The sequence below is a fragment of the Ictidomys tridecemlineatus genome, chromosome 3, assembly GCF_052094955.1.
Source record: "Ictidomys tridecemlineatus isolate mIctTri1 chromosome 3, mIctTri1.hap1, whole genome shotgun sequence".
In the NCBI taxonomy this organism is placed as follows: Eukaryota; Metazoa; Chordata; class Mammalia; order Rodentia; family Sciuridae; genus Ictidomys; species Ictidomys tridecemlineatus.
Window position 1 is genome coordinate 42,611,449 of NC_135479.1, and position 15,309 is coordinate 42,626,757.

Sequence of the window (15,309 nt, forward strand, 5' to 3'; positions counted from 1 at the left end):
GCAAGCAAAAAAGAGAGAAAAAAGAAGGGTGAAGACAAGCAGACCACTGGCATGTCCCCTTAGCAAGACCTGTGGGCCAATGGACTAGCAGTCTCCAGCTGCCAAGATACAGTGGCTGTCAGGGGAGCATGTCACCAGGACTCAGGAGGTGGCCTGGGCAGAAGAATTGCACAGTCCAGGAGAGGCCAGACCAGGAAAGTAAAGAGACAGTTGTTATCATCAGACCCCTCAGAGGAGAGATTCATGTGAGACAGTCCCTATGGCTGGGCAGGAGTCTGCCACTCTGCCTCTGGCCAGTTTCTCCTGGGTGGGCCATCCATTCCAGCCTGAATTAGGCTCCCTTTTCTGTGTATCTGCCAGGTCAGGCCACCTCACCCAACCCAGATTCTGGGCCCCTTGGAAGCCTCCCATCTTATCTTTAGGGCATTCCTCAGCCCAGCTCCTCTATGGCCACCAGCACATAGTTGTCCCCTCACCTGGAAACACACACCTAAGGGGGTGCTACTCCCCATGTGAGGGCTGTCACTACTATATCCAGAACCAGGCCACCACTAGCTCAAGTCTAGGGCCCCTTCCTCAAGCCCTCTGTACCACTCCTGCTACTCCCAGGCAGGCAAACTGACCCCATGGGACAAGTGGAGGATCACTCTATACTGGTCTAATCTAGAGGCCATCAGCCACCTGCCTAAGAGCCAGAACACTATGGGCAGACTCTGGGGACAGCCTTGTCCTTTCTGTCTCTGTCTTGTTACTTAAAGCCCTCAAAGGCCTTTCTGACATGAAAGGAAGACAGCCAGCCTGGGATGTGGCCTGTTAGAAATTGGTAAGAGTTAAAGAGACACACACCCCCCCCCCCCCGGGTATGGCGAACTAGGGAATCAAAAATGGAGAACATGCCAGACTCTGCTACCCACCAGGCCCTGGTACCAAGGCATTTCACCAAGACAGGAGAACAGGGCCAGAAAAGGGAACTGGATTCTCAGCCAAAAAGGGCCCCCTCCCATATGTACAACTGTCCCTAGAGGGACAATTCTCCACAGAGCCCTTGTCTCATTTCTTTAAGCAGAGAGCCAGTGTGAGGGTCTATGGACCACCATGGAGTCTCCTTTCCATAGTCAGGCACTCCTACACACAAACAGTCTGGCTGCCAGCCTCAGAAAGAGGAGGGCCAGGGACTGGGGGCCCACACACAAGAGAGGTGGCATTACAGAAGCAGTGAAGATCCTCTCAAGCCGCTGGTGGGCTTCCTCCGCAGGGCTCAGCTGGACCTCAGGGGCGATTCCTGTCTAAAGGTTAAACCACTATTAGTCCTGGCCCAGGGAACAGTGGGGTCAACACATGCCAAGCTCCCAGCCCAGAAAGCCACTGGGACTCGATGGGAAAGTAGAGTAGGGCCAGGGAGGCAAGCTAGGTGCCAATTTGAGTTTTTAAACTAGCAGATGAGAATAAAAGAACAAGTGCCTGGGAGAGCTGGGGATTTTTTCCTACCATCCTAACCATCACAAGCATCAAATGGCCCTATCATGCCATTTGTCTTTCTGGCCTATGCCCCAGACCAAGGTAACAGGTGTCCACTGTCCTGGTCAGGACATGTCTTAAGCCCCAACTCCACCCTAGCAAGAGGTGAGGGCAGTAGCTCAGGACAGGCACGTGATATTCCTGGCTACTTATAGGTGCTCCCAAAGGGCTGAAGTTGAGCTCCTGCCCTGCCCATTAAGCCAGAATGCTCCTGCCAACCCTCCCTGTATGCCAGGAATCACCATAGAGCAGGCCAGGAGGGTGGGGAGAGCTGTAGCTGGCCTTTTTTCTAAGTACTGCAGTGCCCAGGGAGAATGGAGAGCAAGGCACCTTCCAGAACCCTGGCTCCCAGAAGGAAACAGAGAGCAAGGGCCTCCAGGACCCTCAGGCTCTGTCCCTAGCATCCTCCTGGCCCCTCTCTTTCTAGCTACATAGAGCCTATGAAAGCACAGGAAGTGAAGGAAAAACCTAATGTCTCCCCACTCCTTACATACCCCCAGAAACCTCAGCAGGGTCTAGAAAATGAAGAACCTTAAAAAGAATGGTCCCCAACTCAAGGACCAGCCAAGCAGCTACCACCTTCCTCAAGGAAGGGCTGGAGTGGTCATCCTTAGTTTTCCCCCTGCCTCTCAGTCTCCTATCCAGAGGACACTTGAGCCAGACCCAAAGAGCTCACTCTGCCATTTGCCATCCAGGCACAGGGCTCCTTCAGGGTCCTGATGCCAGTGGGGTTGTGGGGCAAGGTCTGAAGAAGGCAGAGATGACATTAATAATCATTATCATTAGCATCACTGTCTACACTACCATTTATGGATCCTCCATGCTATGGACCTGGCTTGGCAGATTACCTGCATCATTTCTAATCTTCACAGCAGTCCTTCAAAGCATTATCCTTTATTGGTAATTCTCAAATCCACAAAACATAAGATTTTTTCTCAACTATTTTGGTGGCAAAACCTGTTGATCTTCTATTCTCCCTCAGTACAGATATTCATGGATTTGCTCTGGGAACAGCTAAATGTTTGCCTCTTATTGTATGACACTGTAAAATATAAAATTTACTAATAGCCCAAATACTTCTGGCTCCCAGGGCTTTGGAGAAGGGATTGTGGACCTGAATTACCTGAATTACCCCACTTGACAGACAGAAGCTAAGAGATGGTACAATGAGGACAAATGGCTGGGAGTGTAAGCTGATTTGAGAAAATACTGTGTTTTTATGAGGCACTGATCTGCTAAGAATCTGACCCTCAGTTTTGAGATCTGGGGCCTCAAGCTGGCACCATGTAGCTGGAGACCAGGCCCAACTCCCATGGCAAGGCCACAGCATGCATGCTGGTTAGCAGATCCCATTCCAGCCACAGGGACAGATCCCAGACCCAACCCAGGGTTCTGGCATTCAGTTAAGGAAAGCCACAAAGCCATGCAGCCCCTGCCATGGACGCATGACCCTGGGCCAGCATCTGTCATGTGGGACGTCGTGAGGCTTGCGGAAGCTGGCTATGAGGGTAGCTGACCCTCAGGCGAGAGTGGCAAGGGGCATGGGAGGTTAGTGTCACACTCAAGTACCTCCTGCTGCACACCAGAGCCTGGTGACTTGGACTGCTGCTCTCCTGTGAGGTTTGACTTCGGGTCAACAGAGCCTGGGTCCGACACCTCTCTTGGCGGGGCCGGGGAACACTGCTTCTCTGGGGTTTCAGGCTTGGCTGCCTTCTCTGGGGAGTCCATGAGGTATGGGGAGCCTGGTTTCCCCAAGGAGCCTGGCTCCTGGCTGGGAGGCTTCTCCCCCTTCCCGGGAGTCTGCTTGCTACGGGGCTTGTGGTCCTTGCCCCGGCCCCGAGACATCAGGCCCCGCAGGCCTGCTGAGAGCTCATCCTTAGCTGCCTCCTTCTTTGCTTCAGGCTTTGGTGGAGTAGGGGGAGGAGGAGGTGGAGGAGGCGGTGGTGGCTTGGGAGTAGAGGCTGCCTTTTCTCCCTTCTTGCCTCTAGCTGGGTGCTCAGGGGACTTGGTCCCTCGGCCTGGAGGTTCCTTGGAACTCACAGGCTCTTCACCAGGCAGCACCTTGCTCACCACCTTCCTCACTGCATTCGCCACTCGTTTCCGGGACAGGCCCTGAGTCTCCTCGTTAGGGCCCTCTGTTGAGGCAGCCCCCAGACCATTCATGGCGAGTGGGGGTGCAGGGCTCTTGGTTCTGTGGGAAGTCTCTGAAGGTACTGGGCTGGTAGCAGGCTGAGGACTCCTAGGTGGACCACCACTGTCCTTGGAACTGCCCTCTAGCTATAGTCACATAAATATAGGTACACATCAGCATCAACCCTGCACTCCTGCCCACCCCATGAAAAGGAAGGGTGTCATCTCACCCACCAGACAACACAAAGCTCCAAGAGGCTATTTGGGAAGTCCTCTCTGTATCTTCCAGATAGGACAACTGCATCTAAGAGTTTGGCTTCTCTTTCCCACAAAGCTCAAGCAGATATTGTGATCACTTGGTATCTATACCCAGACTGAGCAAGGAACTGGAAGATGCCAGTATAGAGGGCCTAGAGACCCATGAATACCCTAGAGTTACTGGCTTTATGTTAGGATGGCAATCAAGCCCCAAGCTAACTAAATCCTACTCCCTCACAGTTCATGCACAGTAGAGATGGGGTGTGGAGAGGTCAAATAGTCATGTCCAACCACTAATTCTCCATCTAACTCCAGGGCTTCCTACATTATAGTCCCTACTCCTTTTGTCACCCAGTTTTCTAGGCAGTCAAACCCAGAGCCTGCCCATTCTGAAGAAAGCAAGAGACAGGTGTTCTTCCTGGCTCCAAGGCATGCCAAGCCTTCTTCCCCCAGCTCCTCAGGCCTGCAGCCACTGTCTACCCTTCACCTACATTCTCAAGGGCTGCAGAGTTCCAGTGCTGGTCCTGGAAGCTTCTGCTTCATCCTGCTTTCTGCCAGTCTCTTTTCAGTTTCTCTCTTGCACATCTCTCAAGGGTTTGGAAACCTTGTAGTTCCCAGAGAACATGTATGGAATGATGGGAGGAAGAGGTAGCAGCTGAAGCCCACAAACAGTTAAGCACTTAAGTGGTCACAGCTCCACTCTACCCTGGAGTGGGCCCTGGCTCAGCCAGCCTCCCTGCCTCTGGGAACTCAAGAGCTCCAAGTGGGGCACCCACCCTTCCCCCACACTCTTCTGGGAACTGTCTGAAATTACAAGAGACTGCCACTGGGAAAGCCACGCTGGCTAATGGTAGGGCAGGGTTTCCTGCAAAGCCAGACACATTGCCTGGGGGAAGCAAGGTCAACCATGGGTCTCCTCTCTGGTCAGGCAGTGCCTTGCCAGTAACTAAGCTGTGATCAAGTCTGCATTCCCTGCACACCAGGACCAGCACTGGGCTTTATGAAGGTCTAGCTGTCATGCCTGTTTGCATGTAGGAAGATGCTCACAGAATGACAGACCTGGGAGGTGCTGCCTCTGCCTGCCACCTGGAGAGGTTGCCCCAGCTCCTGAGCAGAGCTGAGGCAAGGGACTTAGTCCAGGCCTTAGTTATAGGGAGGCTCTGCTGCAGGACTGGAGGAGTGTTTAAAGGTGGCTCTTCTTCAACCTCTCAGTCCAAGAATGTTCAATGGCATGCCAGGGCACTGCGGAGCTGGCAGTGGCCCTAACTGCTGAGTCCTATTCCCTCTCCCTCCCTCTTCTGGTTTTCCTTCCAAACCCCCTAACCAAAGATGATGACAATAACATGATAGAATTGCTAACACACAGTACTTCTGTATGCCAGGCACTCTTCTAAGCACTTTATATGTAATTTTTGCAAAAAAAAGAAATCTGAGCTACTATGAACCTCCTCCTTTATGTATCTCAAACACACCCCTTTGAAATCAAAGGCTGGCCTTGCACGACTGTTTACAGATCCGGAGGAAGCCACAATGCCTGGCTAATCAAATCATCCAAGGAAGTAGAGACAGCTGGGACAGCCACCATCTGGGGTAATGAACCATGGATCTGATCTGTGATCTAGCCTGCCCCAGAGCCCTGAACACCTCTGTCCCAACTACCTACAGCTCTCTCCTAACTACACATCCTTGGGCCTGGCCTTTCTCCTTCTAAGAAGAGGACTGCTTTATTTAGGGTCTCTTTCCCAGGGTGGTGGGGGCAGGGGGCAGCTATAACCAGCCTCTAGGTTGCCTGCACCAGGCAGCTGACAGGGTCCTGGAAGGGACAGCAGCAGCTGCAGTGAAATCCCTCTGTGCCCTTGTGTTGTGCTGCCCAGAGCAGGCTGAGGAGTCTGAACAGCTGAGCTTGAACTCAGTGTTCCCCAACCTGAGAGTGTGCCCACCTAAGCCCCTCCATTCCCAAAGGGTTCAGGAAACCAGAACTAATGGCAGTCAACTAAAGAGGTCTGGGGGAAGTTAGAGGATAGCCCCCAAAGTATCTTGGCTTTCCCACCTTTCTCACACACACTGCCTTTTCTTTCTCTTTACCAGTATTCCCTCTAGTCATGCCACATGGAAGAGGACCCTGTGTATCTCCTTACTCCTTGGAAATTGCTTCACAGGCTAATCTAAGACTGATGGGGACAGAGGTAAGGCCAACCCACCTGAACGAAAGCGCACACACACAGACACATACACACACACAGACACATACACACACACAGACACATACACACACACAGACACATACACATGTTTCGGGGACCTCAAAGAAACACTTACAGCCCCTTCCTCCTTGCCAGGAGGGCCAGGTTTGGGCAGAGTTTTGTCCTCCTCTTTAACCTGAGGGATTAGACAAAGAAGTTATTGGCAGGTCAGGACCAAAAGATTCAGTACTAAATGGCCAGGCCTCTCGATTCCTAAGAGGCAAAGCTCCTGAGTTTACAGCAGTACTGGGGCCAGGGACCAGGCAAAAGATTTCCTTTCCTCTAATCAAGATTGCCCAGGGGGCTGGGGTTGTGGCTCAGTGGTAGAGCGCTTGCCTCGCATGTGCGAGACCCTGGGTTCAATCTTCAGCACCACATAAAAATAAATGAATAAAATAAAGTTGTTTTTTTTTTTTAATTGCTCAGGGACAACTTCAAGAATGAAGAGTCTTTGTGGAGGCAAAAATCCAGTATCCTGATGCTTAGTGACTAAGCCACTGTGCCTAAAGGGGCTGTCTAAAGAGGTCCATCTACATGTGACATCATGGCCTTGGCTACACATGGTAGATAGAAAGATCCAGCTAATTCAACTCATGCTAAAGTATAGGTCATTCCCAGTTCAGACAAGAAGTGGTTTGAACAAAAGGCCCCTGATCTAGTGACTAAGGAGGAGGAAATAACCCTAGTGTGGGGTGCCTGTTGGCTCACAGAATTCAGTGTAAGTGAATGGGTGGTCTCCACCAGGGTGGCTCTGGCTTGCTTCTAGATCTTGTGTTATTTTCCCCTTGTTCATAACCTAGTGCCCTCCCAGCCGGACCGCTGAGATCAGACTGTAAGCAGGCTTTCATTTTTGTGTGTGGTGCTGGGGAATCAAACACAGGGCCTTGAGCATACAAGGCAAGCACTCTACCAACTGAGCTATATCCCCAGCCCCCGAGAACATAACAGGAAGTAGGGCAGATATTTTTCAGAAGGACAGATATTTTCCAACCTCACGGTCACAAAACTGCCAGCCACGCAACTAAGGGAAGGAACCCCAAGGTTAGGGGCAGGGTATAGAGGAAGGAAGATGCCTGAGCTCTGGACTCTCTGGCCATCGATCTGTGCTAGAGCCAGAGAGCTGGCTGGCTCCAGTCAGATGGGAGACATAGCGTCAGGGGCAACAGCAGACACCATAACTCTGGGAAAAAGGGACAGGCAATGTGGAAGCTCTGAAAATTCTTTCAATTCACTGACTCAAAATGGACTCCAAGGGGAAAGACCCTAAGTTTGGGAGCGCCTTCTCCTCTCCTACCTCACAACATCTCTCCCTCCCTTCTCAGGTCACCTAGACCTGTGACCAGCCCCACCTCACCCTCAGCATGCCTTTCTTGGGGGTAGGAGCCTGGGAAGATGTCCTTGATTCCTAATGGAAAAGATACTTAGAAACATCCAGAATCAATTATCTACTTGGGGGGGGATTCTGTTTTTAACTAGGGTCCATGGTAAATTTTGAGCTCCAATTAGCAGTGCCTGGGGCACTAGCAAGCCTGATGGCTGCTTCAGCTTCAAAGCTGCATCTTGTCCACAGAGCTATGTTCAATGGGCTCAAGCTTCAAAGTTAGTTCACATTACCATGGACAGAGGGAAAAGGCAAATATTCATCAGAGAGACCACATTGCTTTAGAAACTGGGGTTGATGCAGTTAAAGGGAAGGAAGGGTGGAGAGGGAATAAAGAAGAGTAGCTAGGTCTGCACCTCCTGCTCCGCACCAAGGGCCATTGCCCCCCACCCCATCCAAACCCAGGGATCACACCGTGCATTAACCCCCCCCAAACACACACACACACATACACACACAGACAACCAGGTTAGAGTACAGCAAGTGTTCTCAAAACACAGACACACTCGTTACTGCACACAGTGCTGTTAGCTCAGGCTCAGGCATGGCCCAGATTCCAAGTTCACTCCACGTCCTTCACCAGCTCCAAATATGTCCTCCCTCTTGCGGGTTGAGTTTAGGACCCCAAACATCCTGCCCAAGGTGAGGCACTGGAGAGAACACTGGTTGCCCCCCAAAGTGTCTGGGACACTGGGCCCAGATCTGAGCTCAGTTCTGTATTTAGCCTCTGGCTGACTCACTGCCCCCTCCCCCTCCCAAAAGGCTCTGGCTGCTACTGTAGGTCATTGCCCAGCTGGGGACTGTGCACACACACAAAGGCACGCCCAGTCTGCAGCAGCGGCAGCCTGAATCACTCTCTGGACCAGGCGCCAACGAGCCTGCCTCCCTCTCAGCCCCTTTCTTCTCCTACCCACCTCAGCCCCAGACTCAGAGAGACCCAGTTCCAGAGGCCTTGGTGCCAAACCTTTCCACAGCAGCTTAAGGCGTGGGGGCGATGAGAGCAGCAAGCTGGTGGAGGGACATGGAAGGGTTAATTTGGAGGGGTACCAGTGGGACAAAAGGCAGCTCAGCTTACCCAGGGGAGGAGCATGACTCAAGACAGGAGAAAGTTCACCAGCCCCCAGCCCCAGCCTTACTCCCCACACCCCCAAATGCACAATCCATCCCTAGCTTCCAAAGCTCCCTCTCCCATAAGCCAGTCTCCTGCCTGCAGACACACCATGCTGAACACATGGGCGCAAACAAAGATTTTGAAACCAGACTTTCCTTTTGCTCCCAGAAGGCGAACCTTGATGAAAAGGCCATGGTCAGAGAAGAAATGGGGGCAAGGTCTCTCAGGGACTTGGAGTCTTCCTAAAGGCCAGGACCTGCTGGGACAAGCACTGTGGGCAACAAGAGGTAAGGAAGGATAGAGTGGAGGAGGAATTACAAAATTCAAAAGATCATAGAAGGAGTAAGGAATAAACTGTTAGAGGAAAGTGAGGGCAAGGTGGGTTCAGAACAAAGAACCTCCCACTGTTGGAAGCTGTGTGCCCTCTAAAGCCACTTCACTTCTCTGGGCCTCTCTGGAGAATTAGGGGCTGGACTAGTCTAAATAATGGCTAAAGTCTTTTCCAGGTCTGGCACCCTAGCAGTATGGATGCAGAGAGTCACTCAAGCCCTTATACTTGTGTGTGTGTTGTGGGGAGGGGAGTAAAGAAGCTGTCCAAAACCCCAGCAACTCTGCCTTCCACCTACACCCCACAATTGCCTGCCAAGGCCAAGAGGCCTGGGGAACCGTAAACCTGACTCATCTAAGGCTTAAGAACCACATCTAGCCCTTAGAAAATCAGCAGTCAGAGGCTGAATCGGTTCATTTCAATGGAGTTTAACTCGTTTCATCTTTACAACTATTTATAATGAACAAGTCGTTAAAAATTGGAGAATTTTTTTTCATGCTGGAATTGAACCCAGGACCTCACACATGCTAGGCAAGTGCTCTAGCAGTGAGCTATACCCCCAACCCTGAATTATTTTGAATTGGCTTCACCGACTACTATTTTACTATTCAGTTAATATGCTAGAGACTTTAAGCTAATTTAATTGGCTCATTTGTTCCTTGATCTCTTGTTCAAGTCTTCCTATTTGTCCAGAAGGTCCCATCCAGCTCAGAAAGACACAGACCATTGACATCTGGTCTGTTCCTCTATCTACATCAGCTGTTCCTCATAAGCATCACTCTGAATCCAAGTGTGGGGATCTCCCCAAAGGAAATTCTCTCCGGCTCTTGTGCAGAACTGTCTGGACATTTTCCCTCTCTTCCTTATCACTGGCTTTTAACTAAGCCTTGCTTAGTATCTCTTCATACACTAAGGAACAGGTAAAGAACTCAGGCCCCAAAGGTGGTGGCAATGTCTCTGTTATAGTGGCCCCCAGAGCTGGGAACTAATGGCTCCTTGGAGCATGTGTGCCCACAGCCAAAGTCTCCCTTCCCTGACCTGTTCCCTCTCTAGAGATTTCAGCCACTTCCTACAACAACATTATTTTCTGAACATGGAATACCTACAATGATGTGGGCCCTGCAAAAGATAGTTAACATAGATTTTCTAGTAAGAATCTTACAACAATCTCATGACATGGGAATTATTATTATTCCCATTTTACTGATGACGAAAAGGATTCCAGAAGAGAATCTGTGGCAAAACAAGTGGTAGAACTTGGATTTGAACCCAAATTGGCCTGATTCCAAGAACCTGTGCTGCTTCCTTGGTGGCCCACTTTTTCTGGTATATTAGGCAGGCACCAGAGGGACTCAATCACTGTTAGTAGCCAAATCTGGTGGATAGACTCCATCAGTGCTGAGGTCCTGGAGATCCAGGTCAAACCAAAGCATAGGTCGATAGAGCAATGCTCACTGATGCTCAACTTTTTCAAATATTGTTTCTGGATTTGCAAAGAGAAATCCCATCCTGACCCATGACCCTGTCACTGTAAGAGGCTCTGGCCAACTCCTCCCTCTGTGGCAATTCTCGTCTCTTCCGTTGAGACAAGGGAAGAGAAACCAACATTCTCTGAATACTTATTATGAGCCAGGCACAGGGGTAGGCACTTTATACTTTCCTCTCATTAAATCCTCACAACCACCTACTTTTTAGATAAGGAAACAGGGTAAGTTGCCAAGAGCCCCACAACTAATAAGTATCAATTCACAACACAGATGGGTCTTGATGAGCTGTTTGGGTGACTTGTCATTCCTGAACTGATTTCCTCATAGATAGGACTCTGCAAGCGCTTGTCAAATGTTTGCAGCACGTTAGTGCTAGAACCGGCACTCTGCCCAAACTTCTTATTCCCACCTAGTCTCTTCCCTCAGAGAATATTTCAGTGATGTGGTATAAACAAGGGAGTTGTAATCTCTAAATTTAGCAACAACAAATAGATAGTAAACTCAATGCCATGGGATTAGGGGGAGGTGACAGCTCTTTGTGAAACAACAATAGCAACAAAATTTGTCATCCTCTGGCCTAGTCATCCCATCTTCAGGAATGTATGTCCAATGAGCTGACCTAAAGAGAATGAGAAAACCCACAAACCCACACAAATATTTTTGTAGATGCATTCTCTATATGACAATTCCAAATTGGAAACAACCCAAGTGCCTAAAATCAGGGAATGGTTAGGTTAAACTATAGAGCTTCAGTCCAACATATTGCTATATTGCCATTTAAATGGACAGATATGTGGACAATGTACCACGGAAAACTCCATAGAGAATAACATCAATCAAAAAAAACTAGGCCTGGGGCTGTAGCTCAGTGGTAGAACACTTCCCTCGCGTGTGTGAGGCACTGGGTTCAATCCTCAGCACCGCATAAAAATAAAGAAAGAAAGATATTGTGTCCATCTACAACTAAAAAATTTTGAAAAAAACCTAGAACCTAAATAGTATGCAAATGGTGATCATAATAAGCTTGTAAATTGTGTGAATTGGACACAATAGTGACTTGGTATTTATTTTGTCATATATTACTTACTGTTCATTTTTTACTATAAAAATGGCTAAATAGTCAGCAAAAAGAAAAAAAGAAAGAAAGAAGAAGCAAAGGAGATAATAGCTAGATGCATTTGTTCTCAAAGAGGAGAACTCCAAGAAACGTGCTGAGAGACCATCTACTCTTAGCCCCAGAAGGGGTCTGTCACTCAGGAAGCAGGGCCACACTGTTTTACCCTCTTCCACTCCACCACAGAAACCTTCCCTTAACTTGCCATACTCTGAGCCTCTCCGGGAGGAAATGGGGGCACAAATGACCCCAGAGAATAATTCTACCCACTGGGTAGCCCCATATGTCTGGAATACACAGCGGGACAGATGCATCAAGGCCTAAGTGTCCAAGTCCAACATCCTCATACTGTGAACCCTCAAGAGTGGCAGCAAAAGCCAGGCACAGTGGCACCCACCTATAATCCCAGCAACTCAGGAGACTGAGGCAGGGGGATCATAAACTCAAGGCCAGCCTGGGCAATTTAGTAGATCCTGTATCAAAATAAAAAATAAAAAGGGATGGGGATGTAGCTCAGTGGTAGAATGCTTGCCTAGCAGGCACCAGACCCTGGTTCAATCCCCAGTACTTGGGGGGGAAAAAAGGAGTGTCAGGGGCTGGGGTCACGGCTCAGTGGTAGAGCGCTTGCCTCACACATGTGAGGCACTGGGTTCGATTCTCAGCAACACATATAAATAGATAAAATAAAGGTCCATCAACAACTTAAAAAAAAAAGAGAGAGAGAGAGAGAGAAAGAGAGAGTGTCAGGTAACCCTGAGAGATAATCTAGGGGGAGCCAAGAAAGAGCCTATTGCCAGGGTCACTAGCTAGCCTCTCCCCCTCTGCCAACTGGCAACACTTTGGACCTCTCACCCTGAAGAGAAAGAAACACAGCATTCTCCTGTTCCCTCTCTCCACTCCCATTCTAAGACACAGAGGGCAGCTCTCAGGAGGTCTCTCCCTGCCAGTCTTGACCTAGCCCTGACTTATCTAAGGAATGGGAGGTGGGCAGGTGGGGACAAATGAAAGAGAAGTGAAGAAATAATAGCAATAATTGGCAATAACAGCTCAGTTCATCTTTTAAAAACATTTTTTAGTTGCAGATTGACACAATACCTTTATTTTATTTATTTGTTTTTATGTGGTGCTAAGGATCGAATCCAGTGCCTCACACACGCTCGGCAAGTACTTTACTACTGAGCCACAACCCCAGCCCTTCCCTTGGGGCCCAAGGCATGGTAGGCAAGTGCTCTACCACTAAGCTACTCCCCGAGCCCTGACAATTTCCCTTTTTTGAGGATTTTATGATGTACCAAGCTCTCTACATGCATTATCCCATTTGATGCTCATGACATCCCTCTGAAATATTGAGCTACTCCAATTTTAGCATACCAGTAGAAGTTCAACTTTATAATTGAGCAAAGGAAGGCTGGCTCAGAAAGTTAAGTGACTTGCCTAAGGCCTCATGGCAGCAAGTGGCAGATCCAGGACTCAAGCCCAGGTCTGTCCTCTGGCAAGAGTCTCTAAGGCTCACTCTAAAGGAAGAAGGCCAGCCCTGTTCCCACCTCCCTTGTTCATCTGCACTGTGCTCCTTCCACACATCAGTTGCCAGAGCAGCAGCTTGGATAGAAAGCAAGAGTTTCCATATATGGCCTGCTCCTCCCTCCACCCATAACCTGAACATGCTTTACACAGAGTTGCTTGAAAGGAGAGGAAGCTCTGCAGAGAGTGAATTAAAGATCATGCTTCTAGCTACAGGAGAAGGAGAAAAAGAGCTTGGCAGGGACACCCTGGCCCTTTTGGTCCAGCCTGTAGCCAGAGCCCTCCCCTTCCCCACAGCAGAACAGAAAGCAACCCAGTGCCCTCGGTCACTACCGGCCAGCCCAGCTTGGAGGAAGCAGGTGCACTGGAATGGCTTCCTGCTGCCGCTGCAGTTGCAGAAGGGCCGAGGTTTCCTCCTCCAACGGCTAGCTAGGCCTGCTAGAGGCCTCCTTCCTTGGGGATGTTCACTGCCCCTCCGTAGGGCACTTTGCCATCTGTCTGGCCATCATTGTGTGTGGCCCTGAATCTGTGATGGACCTGGGGTGCAGGGTGGGATGGGCAGTAAGCTAGACCAGGAAGCATCAATCTTTCAGGGCAAAGAGCTCTCCCAGGCCTCACTCCTACCCTGCCCATACACACCTCAACACTAGTGCCAATTTGGGGGCTAGAGTGGAGCAGTACCTGGGCATAAAAAGATACAAATGCTCATGGGCACATCTCAGGCTCCTCCGCCTTGGGCCAGCCCACACATTGCCCACTGCTGACTCAACTGGAAACCTTACCCTCCGTGGCTGGGAGGGGGACAAGACGGACTGGGAGGCATCTATGTCTCTTCTCACTTGCTTTTTTAAGGAACTTCTCTGAAGTAATCTGTGCTAAAAAGGAGACTTACAAACAGTCAGGGCATCCCCAATATGCCATCTGTGCCCCTTCTAAGTGTTCTAGGGAATGGAGGAGGCCATGCTGGGTCCCCTTTTGAGACAGTAGGAAGGAGGATCCCTGACAACTTCAATCCCGCCTCAATCCCCTCTCCTCTGTCTAGCCAGGACAAAGAAGGGTCAGCGGGCCACATGGACAACCCAAAGCAGGGACAAGACCTCCAAAGGCCTGGGGTTGCTGTGGTCCCCAGGAATGAGGCATGCAAAGCTGTAATGGTTTGTGGGGAAGGCGTGTCATAGCTTATGGGATAGCAGATGCAGTCCCAGGAAACTGAGGTTTAGAAGACAGTACCCCCCCCCCCAAAGCTCCCAAAGTCATGATTCTGGCCCAGGATATCCCTAAACTATGAGAGGTTTTGATACTGCCAGAAATGGGTAATGCCCTTCCTACCAAGAGGTTAAGAGAAGAGCCCCAAAGCAGCCCCACCCCTTCCTCCCCACCTACTTCAGCCACATCTGGAGAAATAAGAAAAGGCCCCTCCTTTCCTAACTGAGAAAACAGCATGAGGAGCCTGGGACACTTCTGGGTGGGGGGGTCAGAGGGACACTCACCCGCATGGCCTGGCCTGGAGCAGCCCAGAGCAAGGAGTCTCCTCTCGCTGCTGCTCAGTTAGTGGCTCAAAATAGCACGGGCTGCAGCCCCGCCCCTGTTCTCCTCCCTCTCCCAGGCCCCTCCCGCCGCAGCTGCCCAACCCAGGCCCAGCCAGTGGAGAAAGCAGAGCCCAGAGGACTGCGGGTACCAGGTATGCGGGTATCGGAGCGAGAGGACGATGCAGCCTAGGTGGAGGAGGAGGCTCTTAAAGTAAGGTTAAGTGGTGGAGGGCAGGCAGTGTTGGAGGGGCAAGGGACAGGGAAGGTGGCACTTTCCTTCTGAAACACACTCGGACAGCTGAGCTGATATGATCCCTAAAAATAGCAGAGGAATTTGAGACCTGCAGCCCCCGGCCCCACAGGCTGAGATTAAGATAAGCACATGCGCATTCACATACGCGCACACACACCCCAGCATGCATGAACACACACTCCCAGTGCAGTGTTTTTGAGAATGCACAAATCATAGGCCTACCCCTGCTATCTAATTACTGCGGCAGAGGCCAAGACAGCCACTAACATCCCATCCACCACAACACACAGGGCCCAGTATATACTGTGCCCAAACAGCAGCCAACAGCAGTCCTATGAAGTCCAGCAGGATCCACAAGACCAGTCTGAAGCCCACTGTCACTGTCTCACTGTAATAAACATGCAGGGACATGCAAGGAATCAATCACTCTCCCTCT

At 50.3% G+C, this 15,309-nt stretch overlaps 1 protein-coding gene across 15 annotated transcripts in view; it reads right to left on the reverse strand.

Annotated features, from left to right (window-relative positions):
* Positions 1-15,309, reverse strand: part of Myo18a (myosin XVIIIA) — a 98,002-nt gene that overhangs the window by 48,424 nt on the left and 34,269 nt on the right. The window contains exon 1 of one of the 15 annotated variants that reach the window (XM_078042582.1): positions 14,582-14,651. The exons of 13 other annotated variants lie outside the window; for them this stretch is intronic. In XM_078042582.1, the coding sequence (XP_077898708.1) occupies positions 14,582-14,587 (6 nt within the window). In that variant the 5' untranslated portion in view covers positions 14,588-14,651. Of the gene's footprint in view, positions 1-14,581; positions 14,652-15,309 lie in introns of those variants that run through there. One more of the 15 variants, XM_078042581.1, reaches the window with a different exon arrangement.